Source organism: Parasteatoda tepidariorum, chromosome 12 (assembly GCF_982258835.1).
Source record: "Parasteatoda tepidariorum strain Cologne lab strain chromosome 12, Ptep-v5.0, whole genome shotgun sequence".
Lineage (NCBI taxonomy): Eukaryota > Metazoa > Arthropoda > Arachnida > Araneae > Theridiidae > Parasteatoda > Parasteatoda tepidariorum.
The window spans coordinates 29,058,534-29,072,996 of record NC_141766.1 but is presented as its reverse complement, the minus strand read 5'-3'; the positions used below and the strand labels follow the sequence as shown (position 1 = coordinate 29,072,996).

Sequence of the window (14,463 nt, the reverse complement as noted above, 5' to 3'; positions counted from 1 at the left end):
GTTCCGGAAGTTCTAGTTTTCAAAATTATGGTTCTTATTATCACACATTAAGTAACAAATAAAAAACTGAAAAGTAAATTTAACCAGATAGATGGTTTTCATGCCCTACTCTAAGGTATGATAAAATAATCAAATTTTACCTCATTTTCCAAATTTTATTTACTTTTTCGTGTATTCGTCTGCATTTGTTTCATTTTGTTATTTTATTTAGTTATGATAGAGTTAGTTATGTTTCGTTGTTTCATTTTAGTTATGGGGAATTAAAAAATTTCCCATTTCATAGAAACTGATTGCGTAAAGTTTGTACTAAGCTAAATTTACATTCTACGTGAGGCATTCATGATAGTCTTTCGCCCCTTTGTCTATGGGTAGCATTCATTTATTCTTTCTTTAAGATTGTAGATTTTCCTTGCTATATTACTAAAGTTCCGATTTCATTGAAACTGTTTACGTAAGTTTTGCATGGAACTAAATTTAAATTCTACTTGAGGCATCCATGATAGTCTTTGGTCTCTTTTTCCATAGGTAGCATTCATTTATTTTTTCTTTAAGATTGTAGATTTCTCTTGTTATATTACTAAAATTACCATTTCATTGAAACTGATTGCACAATGCTTGCATAAAACTAAATTCAAATTCTACGCGAGGCATTCATGATAGTCTTTGGTCTCTTTGTCCATGGATAGCATTAATTTATTTTTCCTTTAATATTTTAGATTCCCCTTGCTATATTACTAAAATTCCCATTTCATTGAAACTTACTGCATGATGTTTGCATAGAACTAAATTTAAATTCTGCGTGAGGCATTTATGATAGTCTTTGGTCTCTTTGTCCATGGGTAGTATTCATCTATTTTTCTTTTAGATTGCTGATTTTTGTCGCTATGTTACTAAAGTACAGTTTTCTTTTGTCATTTCAGATGAACCAGTTGTGTAAAGTTTGCGGTGAACCAGCCGCGGGGTATCATTTTGGCGCTTTCACGTGCGAAGGTTGTAAGGTAAGAGACTGTTTCCATAATAATTAATGTTCATCAAAGATAAATGCGATCAACTTGTATGCAATAAGTGATCAAAGTCAATCGCGTGCTGCCTTCTTGCGTAACAGGAGGTGACAGATGTTAAACCAAAAATTGAACGCAGGTGCACAATGCGGTGAAGAATAATTGACCGCGACAGTAATAATTTAAAATTTTCGTTTTGAGAAGTACTTTACGTGATTGAAGAACGAAGAAACTTGTTCCGACGTTGAACCCAGTGCTTTGCCAAAAATGTAAGCCGTGATTAAAAGGGGATTTATGATTTTATTTCTTATAAATAAGAACTTTTTACGAGCACTATATTGTGTTTTCAAAGTCGTTTGGTGTTTGTGTGTGTTATGCAGAGGTTTAAAATTAGTGTATAGAACTAGCCACGTGTAAAACTTTAAAAATAAAACATTTGAGTGTACAATGCTAAAATATGTTTTCTTTGATAAAAAGAGTTAATTTAGGCACTTCAATTCCAGATTCCCATTCGAACTCTAAAAATTTCAGCGTAAAATTTTGAAATATATTTCTTTATTGAAGAATGTCATTTAGGCATTTCTTTTTCAGATTGATACTCTTTCAACCCTAAAGTAAAGTACGCAAAGATTTGTCAATAGAAATCGATCCATATTACACAAACGTTCTTTTGTGTATTAACATCTTTTTTGGCACTTTTTTGTAGTACCAAATCGCATTTGAATTTGAATTACTCTTGTTGTTTTTGCGTAATATATCATAAAAATGATTTTAAAAAATCAAATCATATTTAACTTCATATATCAATTCATATTTAACTTCATATATCAATTCATATTTAACTTCATATATCAATTCATATTTAACACTGTAATGTTATTTATTTTTTTTTAGTATTTAACAATTTAGTTTAGGGAATCAAAATTATATATGAAAAAACATACTTTTTCTATATTAATCATTTTTTTAAGTATGAAAAAAAAACAATAAATTCCTTATTGTCCTATTACAGGCGTGAATAAATAACCTTAAATATAATAGGATAACAGTTATTTTTTTCTATTATGAATGGTGTATGATTTCGTTCAGCTAGTAATTATCAATATTAATGCTCAACCTGATTCTAAAAGTTTTAAACATTATGTAAAACAGTAAAAAATAAAACAAATTACACCGAAAATAGGTCTTAACCATACAAGTTAATATGAATTAGGTATAATGCTCTTTAAGAGTTATTATAATTTAAAATAACAATCGATTATTAAGCAGGTGTTACGATATCTTCACGTCCTATAGCAATATGACAAAACCATATAACACCTTAATTTGGATCATTATTGGATTCTCAGATTTAATAGATTTAGGAGAAGGTAATCAAAATTATAAGTGAAAAATATATGTTTACAATATCACTTTTTTTAATTATAAAAAAAATTTAAATTCGTGAATGCCCTGTTACACTCGGCAATAAATGACATTAAATATAATGGGATAACAATAATTTGTTTTTGCTATAAATGGTGTATTTTTCCATTTAACTTGCAATTACCAATACTAATGCTAACCTTGACTCTAAAGTTTTTAACATTATATAAAACCATAAAAAAATAAAAACATTTACACCGAAAATTGATCTTAACCTTTCAATTTAATATGAATTATGTATATGGCTCTTTAAGAACTATTACAACTTGCAATAACAATCGATTATTACGCAGGTATTACGATATCTTCATTTTTTCAGTGAAAAGTCAAAATCCTTTTTCGGTAATTGCTTCGTGTAAACACTTAAATTCACAAATACCGTAAAGGAAAAAGTCCTTCATTTGCAAAAACTTTTAACGAATCATTACGGATCATCACAGTTGATTGCTACTTGTTGAGACAGTTCAGTTTCACTTTTATTGGTCCATTGCACTGTATCTTGAGTAAATAGCCTCTTAAAGCTAGAACTTTTCTAACCTTGTTACAGTTTTACCAACGGAAGCAGAACGCTTTTACTACTGACCGTGATTTTCACGTTTCAATTACGTTTCTAAGTTTAGGTAAACTATATTTCTGTCTTATGCAACGTATTTCGGAAACAACATTAATTTCGCTCGGATTTGTTGCAACAAAACTATCCTTTTTTGATTAGTTAATATATTTACTACATAGAAAACTTTATAAAGTAATAAATAATGAGTTTAAAAGAATTACACAATTTTAGCGCAATTAACGTTTTTTTCGATTACTAAAATAGTTAACTAGAATAAATATGAGTGTTATTTTACTACCTATGCCGGAAATGCAAATTCTTGGTTCTAACAACATCTCAAAAGATTTTTAACTGATTTTGGTGCTATATTGGCTTTTCTAATGTTTTAAGGAAACCTAGTACAAGATTACCAGGTTATTCTAACTTTGGTACAGTTTTACCAATGACGCATAGCGCCTTTCCTACTGTCTGTGATTTTCACGTTTCTAAGTTTAGGTAAACTATATTTCAGTCTTATGTATTGTATTTCGGAAACAACATTAATTTCGCTCGGATTTGTTGCAACAGAACTATCCTTTTTCGATTAGTTAAATATATTAACTACTTTAGTAATCGTTCTGCAATCGAGAACGACACTAAGTTTTATAAAATTGCCTAATTCTTTTAAACTCATTATTTATTACTTTATAAAGTCTAATAAGAAAACTTTATAAAGTAATAAATAATAAGTTTAAAAGAATTACGCAATTTTACCAAACTTAGCGTCGTTCTCGATTGCAGAACGATTACTAAAGTAGTTAACTTGGATAAAATATGATTGCTGTTTTACTACCTATGCCGGAAACGCAAATTCCTGGTTCTAACAGTATCTTAAAAGATTGTTAACTGATTTTGGTGCTATATTTTTATTTAGTATAGCAAAATTAAAAATTTTGGTTTGTCTAAGTTTTTAAGGAAACCTAGTACAAGATTACCAGGTTATTCTAACTTTGATACAGTTTTACCAATGACGCATAGCGCCTTTACTACTGTCCGTGATTTTCACGTTTCAATCACGTTTCTAAGTTTAGGTAAACTATATATCAGTCTCATGTAATGTATTTCAGAAACAACATTAGTTTCGCTCGGATTTGTCGCAACAAAACTATCTTTTTTTGATTAGTTAACAATAGTTAATAAGAAACTTTATAAATATTTAAAGAAATAAGTAATGGGTTTAAAAGAATATCACGATTTCACCACATTTAGCGTCGTTCACGATTACAGAGTGATTACTAAAATAGTTAACTAGGATAAAATATGAGTGTTGTTTTACTACCTATGCCGGAAACGCAAATTTCTAGTTCTAACAGTATCTCAAAAGGTTGTTAACTATTTTTGGTGCTATATTTTTATTTAATATCTATAGCTAAACGAAAAATTTCGGTTTCTTTGATTTTTAAGGAACCCTAGTACAAGATTTTAAATATATAGATAAAGCTGCCTAATGATTTTAAGAATTTTTATGTAAGACATTCAAATTTTTTCTTGTAGAGTTTGCGTAAACTATGAAAAATAAATTCTTAGCATAGTGGACGAAATTCCTGTTTTAATTATAGTAAATAGTAATGGCATCCTGAGAGCAGCAACAGTAAAATTTTATGCCGTAATTCTTACAGTATTATTTATTTAAATAAAGTGAATTATTGATTTTGCAGTAAGTATTGTAAAAATTACGGTACATCAGATTTTTTGATCCTTTAACCTTTTGTGGAAAAAATGGATTTTACAGTAAAAAGTACTAGCCATTTGATTGCTGGTATTTTTATCATAATTTGACCTGGAAGTTTTCAGTATATCAATCCTGTTAGTATAAATGAATGGTCAGAAAAGTCCCTATAAAAGGTCGTCCTATTACTAAAAATTTATTTAGAAGTAGGATGTTGTTCGAATTTTAAATCATCCAGAAAAAATAATCAATTGAAAATTTAAAATTTACAAATCCGAATATGTTAATTTCAGCTAGTTTACAATTAATTAATTAATAATCAATGACTTCTTTGGTAAATTACACATAATTTTGGCATTTATAGATAATTCACTAACTCCAGCGATTTGGATCTAACACGAACATCGAGAAAAAAAAAACTCTATCAACTTTACCAAACTGTATAGTAATTACATTTCTGGTTTAAAAAAAACTTAATTCCGGTTAATGTGCACAAAATATATGGAATTTAAACCATTCATTTGGTAATTTTTCAGTTCATATGTTAACGATTTACAGAAATTCTGGTTTCAAAATTATAGTTCAGTAAAAAATATGTAAAAGAAAAGTAAATTTTAAAAAATAAATGGTTTTTATACCTTACTTTAAGGTATCATGATAAAATTCCCAAATTTTACCACATTTACCAAATTTTATCATATATTATAAAATCATATGTTATTGTTAATTTTACAAATTCATTACCAAAGCACTTTAGTAAAAATTATCAATCTTTTTATTTTTCTTATCGAGCCAGAAACACGGAGAATTTTACCGGTGAATTTTTCTGGTAGTATTCTCGAGTACGAACATAAATTCTCGATTATGAACATTGATTCTCAAGTATGATACAAGTTAAATTCTCGAGTATGAACATTAAAATTGAGACATTAAATTGGAGGAAATGTTTTTATTTTTGACCAGTGCTTAAAAAAACATAATTATTTGTAATAATAAACATAGCAAAATACTCTTCATGCGTTTGATTTCTTATAAAAAGGCTTAGCATTATAAAGCCAATAAAATAACTTTATTAAAAAAGCATAAAATATACAAATTTTGCAATTTAAAATTCAAAAAAAATTTTTAGAATGAATCGTGCTATTCCTGGTTGACTCATAAACTCATATGCCCTTGATCAACAACAGTTAAAAAATTATAATTTCTAAGATTACGCATAAAAGGTTGTATTCATAAATAATAAAAAAACAATGTTTTGTGTAATTATTCAGTTGAAAACAAATTATCTATTTGTTTATGAACAGGAGATTAAATTTTTGTTATTCGATTATCTTTTTTGATGATCATGCAATCCAAAATCATCCACTGTTAAACAACAATGTTTTTATACGATTGAATATTCGAAGAACTAAAAATGAATTTTTGTTTAATAGTGATTTTCTTTAAACCGTATCAACAGTTACTGTTTTAATTTATACATGAGTGCTTTTGCCCTTGAAAAGGAGTGTTTTTTCCCTAAACTACTAAAAGAACACCGCTTAATCATAGAAAGAGGCTAGAAAGCCACTATGCGACGAGATCTTTCAAGCGTACCAAGAGCGGAAGAATGCTTTTACTTTTCTTCAGAAAAAGACATTGCATACATTTTTTTCTCCAAACGAAACAGAGAATGGCATCAGTATTAGAAACAACACAACCGCACATCTAATGACGTCATCGTTACTAGTCCAAGAAAACACTTTGTACCACGCACTAGCTGGTTAAAAAGGGTAGAAGGCGAAGGGAGGAACATGTTAAAAAAAGACGTCAAAACGGTTGATGAGATGTTCAGACTGAGGGGTCAAGTCTCAATGGGCTTGTCCTTGAGAAGAAGGAAGTATTTTACCCATTAATGTGTTTGGACTTTCCTGTGATGGTAAAATCAGATTCCCATAACCCTAAAAAACGAAACTTTCAATGAATTTTGTTTTTGTATTTATTATAATAGGCGACAAAATTTACTGGAATTTTCGTCTGTCAGTAGAGACTAGAAATAGGGAAGATCCATTTCTGTTTCAACTGGAGCTTTCTTACGGATGTGTAACAAGTTTTTTTTTAAAATTTGCTTACGTGATGTTCGCGTAATGTTCGTATTGGGCGTAGTCTACTTAGAAAATTATCACAAACAGATTATATTTTCGTGGTTTTTCTGTTAAGTTGCATAATCTTTAAAATTATGGGGCTTTAATAATTTCGCTTTCACATTCAGTAAAAGAAAGTGCCTCGTAGTTTTGATTAATCGTTTTATATTTATATTGCTTTTGAATAATTAGAAAATAATTATCTTCATTAAGCGTTCTGGTGTATCGGGATTTTTATTAGTAATATAAATAATAAAAAAATTTTATATTTCAATGAATTGTATTGTTTAAGAATTTTAATTTGTCTTAACCAATGAGAATTTAAAAGAAACAACATAGTCAACAAAAATTTAAAATTTATTGTTATCTGAGTAACTTATAGGCTCCAAATCATTGTGTAATCTACGGAAAGTCGTTAAAAGTATCAACAATTTAAGTGACTTGGTGTTCTACGTTTGCATTTAAATATACTATCTTATTTGTAAATTTCTAAGAGTATAATTTATTAAAACTGTGATGTAAGTTGGTACGAGTTATTAGTTGTATTTTATTTTAACACTTTTAATAAAGCGAAAAGAAATTGCGAAAAAATAGAAACACAAAAATAATAAAAATAGAATAATTGTTGAACCGTAAAAACAAAATAAATGTGATTAAAAATGTACAGTGTAAGTGCTAAAAGAAAACAAAAGTTTTCTAAACATGAATAATTTCATCTCCGTCAACAATTAAAAAAAAGAATGAGAAAAATGGTCAAAATATTTTGGTAAATATTTTGTCAGTAAACTCTATTAAAAAAAGAAGAAAAATTTTGTTATTTACATATCTAATTAAATTAGATTCTTTAGGAATTTGGTCTCCTTACTCAAATCGTCAAATGATAGTGCACAATTATTAATAGATGATTGTAGATTATCATGTTTTGAATTTTAAGTTTGATTTAAACCTCACGAGTTATAAATAGAAATAGTTAAAAAAATGTTACTATTGGGCAGAATTTGAATATTTGGAAACATATAGGTAAGTAAACTTTTTTAAATCTATTGTAGCATCCCTACCTTCAGGAATGAAGATTTAAGGTAAGGTAATTTACGTGATCTTTTTAAAAAAAGTACTTTTAAAAGTCTCTTTATTGAATATTATAAGCAACAACTTAGAAAAAGAACCAAAACAAAATAAATTTAAGTACTCAAAAAAAAAATTAACGATAGTGCTTCATAAGTATCATAAATTCAATTTTTTCATTCAATTAAAAATTGCGAGTATGGACAAAATAAACAAACAATCAGATCTTTAGAGATCCTATCGAAATTTTTTGCTGCTTTATTAATATTCAAAACTATATTAATTATAAATTTACTCTTATGAAATAAATTTATAATTATAATGAAAGAAAGAATATATATTACATTGGTAGGTAGAGAGATTTCGAATCTATTCCATTGCTAGTAGACAACACAATGTTTTAGATTTGCTTTTATTGTTTTAGAAAACTTTTCTGCACAAGATATGGTCAATGTTTCATGGAGTTTTTGTTATTATACTCTTTTTAGAGGTGTCGCAAAAATTTATGTGGTCCATTTAAGCTTCGTACTTATGTCAATATCATTCCATAAATCGAATAAAACTCCAGTTCGTTTTTGTTTTGTGTTCTCATTCAGTCACCGTATTTCATCGTTTCTATCGATTGTTTGTTTCTTACTTATATAGAATAACACAAAGTGAATTTCTCTTGCAACTGCTACGAAGAAACAATAGATAAATTACTTACCGAAATTGACTCGAAAATTTTACAAGAACGCAAAAAATTCAATGCCTGGCTGATTTCTTATGAAGAAATTATAATTTAGTATGTACGATACGTTAGTTTTCCTGTTCCAATTCCTTTTATCTTAAAACATTTTTTCGTAAATTTTGATAGATTAGAAATAAATATAGTTTAAAAAAAAGCTATAAATCATTCAGCATAAAATATTAAAAGAAACGACATACTAATTCTGACACTAACTTAAAAAAATATTCTCTACAAAAAATATTGCCACACCCAAGTTAAGTTAAAAACATTGATTGATTGAACTTTGAAAACTGTAACATTCTATTTCTGACAAAACACTTGAATATAAATTAAATATTCCTGACATTAAATATTACCACACCTAAAGTTTTGAGTGGAAAACAATATTTAAAATTTTTAATCTATATCGTATTATTTTTTAACTCTAACTTAATTGTAAATTAAATATCCCTTACTTAAAATATTACTGTATCTAAATTTCAAAGTTACAAATATTATTTCAAATTTAAAACAATACTATTCTATTTTAGGTTACTAGAGCTCTCTATCTCACTTTAAAGCTATAATTTTTTTCATGATAATTCTTTCAACTAAAATTTTTTGTTTCTGTACTTTTAATAATCTAATTTACTTTTAATTTCATTCTCCTCTATACTTCTACTAATTCAAATTTACTTCTTTTATTGTTCTTGATATGGATCTTTTGATCTTTATATTATTAAAATATTACTTCTTAAAATCAGAAATCTATTGGAATCTGACCAAGAAATGGAATCAAAAAAGTTTGTACACTGCTTTTAGCATTCTGCTTAAGGTAAACAAAGTTTATCTCTTTTCTTTAGTTTCTTGGCAATTTTGATTCTTTTGAAACATTTCCTAGCTCATTACTTTTGCTTTCTCTAGTTTGTTCTTTGCCTATAACATTTCCAAGCAATTCTTATGCAGTCATTCAACATTTCTGCCCAAATAGTGACATTTTACGGAATTGAGTTAAAAAATAAATAAAATATCAGGGAGAGTAATAAGGTTTGATCAAAATAAAAACTAGTATGATTTCTTAATGAAAAGGTACCCGAAAACAATCACAAAACTGAAAAATTGTATTACAAATATTCACTCAAAACACTTTTCAGATTAGGTTTCATAAGCAATCTCACAAAAACACGTTTACACAAATCCTAAAATCCCGAGAAAGTTATTAAACTTACTTTCAATTTTCAATGTCAGTAGTTTTCAGGTTATTCTTCCCTGCAGCATCAGTTGGAAATCATCTACAGTGTCTGAACGTAAAAAATGGCGGAACTTCGTAAGGTAAGCAAATGTTATTTATTTATTTTTTTATATGGGTGTCTCTAAAAAGTGCATTGAAATCAACAAAGACTACAATAAAAAAGCACTAAAAACTATATTTTAAATGCTTACTAAAATCTGAAAATAAAAAAGAATACTTTTTAGCAAGTTACAGTTATCGTTTGGCTGTGAATAATATAAAATTTCCAAATTTTTGAATCGTTTGCAATTTTCAAAAAAGTCGCTTGGCAATATTTGTTTGTTTTATGGCTTACTTTCACTGCGGCTTTTAGTTTTTAGACTGCATTCAGTTTTAGAGACATCCATATTTATGTATTAAAGTTAGCTCTCGAGCAATTGAAAAAAGTAAGAAATGAAAATTAAATTTCCAATACAACTTTATTTGGAAATATTCTAATATATTTTTTATATAATCTTTTTGCGATTTTGGTTTAGTTAAATAGCTTCAGAAATTCTCCCAATTATTCATAATTGAATTTTAAATTTAATTTAAATTTATGAGAAATAGTTTCTACGTCTGTCTTTATGTATAAAATTGTATCAATTCTATTTCTGAATTTCTATTTAAGAAAAAAGTTTTTAATTGTTTCTAATATTTTTTTTCTATGCTGTAATAACTTAAAAGAATCAGTGTTTTCTGCAAAAACTAAAAAAAAATATTTTCCTCTCTACTACTTACATTATTTTTATCAGGTATTTAGATGCACATTCGTTTGAAATTTGTTTAATATGATGCATTTTAAGTTTTAAAATACTTTTTTCATATGTTTTATAACAATGTAATAAAAACGCAGTCTACATTTTTTCCTTTTATTTTTCTAGATACTGCAGCACTTAAAGATGTGGCAAGAGTGTGAAGAATGTTTTATGAATCTTAAGAAAAAGAGAAGACATTTTGAATATTTTTGATTAAAAATGAAGAAAAGAAATGAAGAAGTTAGACATTGTTTTATTGAAGATACTGAAGTAACATATTAAATGTATAGGTGCATCTGGAAAGTGCAATTCCTCTGAAATATTGGCATGTTTTCGAGATGGTGCTCAGTTTCAAATACATAGCTGGCTGAATATGACATTCGATATCTAATTCCACCGAAATATTGGCAACTTATTTTCAAGATTGTGCTCATTTTCAAACAGAAAGCTGATTGAACATTCAGTTCAATATCAGATTCCAATGAAATATAGCCAACATTGTTCCGAGATGGTGCTCAGTTTCAAATGCGTATCTGGCTGAATATGTCAATGCATAGCCAATTCTGCTGAAATATTGGCAACATGTTTTCAAAATGACGCTCGTTTTCAAGTATGCAGTTGCCTAAGCATTTAATTCAATATTCGATTCCATTGATATATTGGAAATATTGACTGAACATTTTATTCAACATCTAATAAGATAAGATCAATCATCCAAATTCAAAGTTGAAATACTTTTGAAATTATATTGAATAATACTTAAGATGAGTTCATTAGATGCAAGTAAGGAAGTTATTTGCCGTTTTTTGCCATAATTGAAGAACACTTACAATGTTCAACAGAACAATAGAGATGTAAATATCTTTTAAAAGCACCAAAAATATAATAAATGCGTCAAAAAACTAAATCAAATATAAAGTAAACTATTTTTCTTCGTAAGTAAATTGATTTTTATTTCTTAAATATTATATTATTATACTTAAGGTAAGATAAAAAAATGAGTAAATAATATATTTTGAGATACATTTGTAAAAACTTCACGTTATTTAAAAAATACTAAAATAAAGAAATGAATATCTTTAAATGCAGTACCTATGTGCTGAAAATAAAAGCTTATTTTCTCGATATCACAATATTGCCTAAAGCAAACGAAGTCGACAAAATAGGTAAAGTAGGCAAAGTAGCCAATGGGAAAAAAACGTTCACTATTTTAAGTCTCTCAAATTTTAACAGAATTTCAAAAGCTTGCTTAAATCAATATTTGTGCAATAATTTCCATTGTAACTTTCATCTCTTTACATTTGTTTTTTCGCTGATTATTTAACCAAACAAAGAATTTAAATTTAATGTTATTTTCTTAAACCTCAGTTTGATTGCATTTAAAATAACTTAATTTTTAATTTTGATACGTTTGGTTATTTAGATACAAATGAAGGTACGAAACTACATTTTTAATATTTTGTTACTCATATATTTTCCATTAGAGTTGCAAGCAATATTTTGCGACCCAAAATCATTAATCAAAACCATTTCTTGTGAAAACAAATGCTAAACAAATCTCTTGTGTGCTAAACAAATCTCTCCCCGTTTTATAATGTATCATCTGTGACAGCATAAAGTATATTTCACTCATGATCTCAAAAATTAATCATAAAAGCAAACAATAGCGGACTATAATTATATATTATTGTAAGATATTTCTGTAATACTAGTCAAAAATTGTCTCATTCACTGTGCTTTAAACTAGAGTATTTATAAGTAGAATGCTTTCGGAAGTTGTCTCAATAATATGATAGTTGTACAAGACAAGTGTAAAAAATTAATTTTCTTTTTTGCAATGGGAGTTTTTAATATAACGATAGAAAGTTAATCATCGAAACATAAGCATTAAAATTGCTTAGCGACTTCTATAATGAGTCTTTTGCATGTCATTTTACTTGGACAACAATTTCATCAAAGACAAGGATTTGATTTCTCAACCTTAACCTACGAAAGAAAATTCAAGGTCTTAACTCTTCCATCAAATATTTTTTCTAATTTTGCTTTATTATGATACGAAACAAATTAGGACAACGAGGTCATATCAACCAGGGTGTGTCGTCTTCTTCAATCAAGGTCCCCACGTCTTGGACAGAACACAACATTTATTGATGAAAAAAAGACGGAAATGTAAATTATTTGAACAGCTTTACATCTTGCAGTGAATTACAAGTGAAAGTGTAGATGATATAATCTGATATAATTAAATCATATGATTTAATATTATTTAATTGAGACGTGCTCATGATTGAGTTATTTTAAAGGTACTTTTAGTTGAGATAAAATCAGAAATAACTCTCGATACGTATTTAAAAATTGTTTTTCATTGTATCGTTTATCTGCTGATATACGAGTGTAATATACGGGAGAAATTGTTAAATAAATAATCTTCCATTTTGTGCTACTTTTAGATAAGTGTTATTTATGAATTACTATGGCTCTACAAGTTATACGCAAATCTTTTTAAAATAATGTTGATAGTTTTCTTATGATCTATGAAACAAATAGAACATAAAAAAATCGATTTGAAAAGAAAATACATTTCGTATATTCTTCCTCTTTTGAATTAGTGCAATATTTCAACCATAACATTAAAAGTTTTAGTTACCTTTTATCCATATTCAATATCACAGACATTATTAGGAAGTTAAAGGTAAAGAGAAGTTAGTCTAGATACTTAACATTAGATCAAACTTTGTCTTAAATTTGGCCATAACAGAATGCAGCTCTTTTATATTCTACTGAAATAGGCAACACAGAGGGAAATTCCTGGCTTTTCTTGTTTAATCTGAAAATCTCTCTGAGTTTACCTCAAAATTCCAGACTCTGGCTAAGTCCAGGTAAAAACCTTCTTTACCATATTCTTTGAGGCCATTATATTCGAGATAAATAGAAAGATTCCTGGAATGTTTTTAAATACACATTTGCTGTCAAAATTTAAGTTGACAATTTGTTCTGCATGGTAAACTTAGAGGTTTTCATGAAGTTTAATGCTAATTGTTAAAATCTAGGCCTATTAAGTAGGAATAGTCAGGAATAACTTGCAAAAAATATTATTAGAATTTAAATAGAAAGTGAAGTTTTAATGGGGAAAAAACATAAAAATAAATTTATCTGATAAATCAAATTTATCTGATAAATGAGGAAATTCTCCCGGTCGATGAAGAAATTTTTCCGAAAAATAAAAATTTTGCGGTTGCTTGCTGATAATGTAAAGAATTGTAACTAATAATTGTATTAGTGTTTGTAATAGGGATGTAAGGAATTGTAATACAGTTTGCCTTAACTTTGCATAATTTGTAAGGTTTCAACTATTACGCTGTAAGCTTTAATAAATTAATACGTTCAGTTTTAAAAGGTAAGATAAACAACGTTCTGTTTAAAAGCTGATAAAAATATTCCTTGATATATATAATTATTTAGTTTGACCCGTCTGAAAGTAATGCATGTTTATGATACATTTTTTACGAATGGTTTAAAGTGATATGCAGATCCAGAGCGACTAATACGGTATTTACGCAATTTATATAGATTTTAAATCCGACTGCGGTTTCAGGGAACACTTTTGAAATTACCTGAAATGTACCTAATTTTCTGATACGCAATTGTTTTCATTTCTCACCTGATACCTTATTTATAATATAATCTTTAAAATTTGGAGAAGTGCCCTTGTTTATCCGTGTTGTTATACCTTATTATCTGATGTTATTTATTTTTTATGTATTTAAATTCGAGAAAGGAAATATCCTGACACTCTTACAATAATGATTACTCATCATTTTAACAATTAATTAATTTTGTTATTTGAAAGAAAA

General features: G+C 27.5%; 1 protein-coding gene across 2 annotated transcripts in view; it reads left to right on the top strand.

Moving 5' to 3' along the window:
- LOC107450205 (uncharacterized) overlaps positions 1-14,463 on the top strand; it is a 69,081-nt gene that overhangs the window by 33,000 nt on the left and 21,618 nt on the right. For both annotated transcript variants that reach the window (XM_016065951.4, XM_016065950.4), the window contains one exon: positions 921-998. In XM_016065951.4, coding sequence (XP_015921437.1) covers positions 921-998 — 78 coding nt within the window. The remainder of the gene's footprint in view (positions 1-920; positions 999-14,463) is intronic.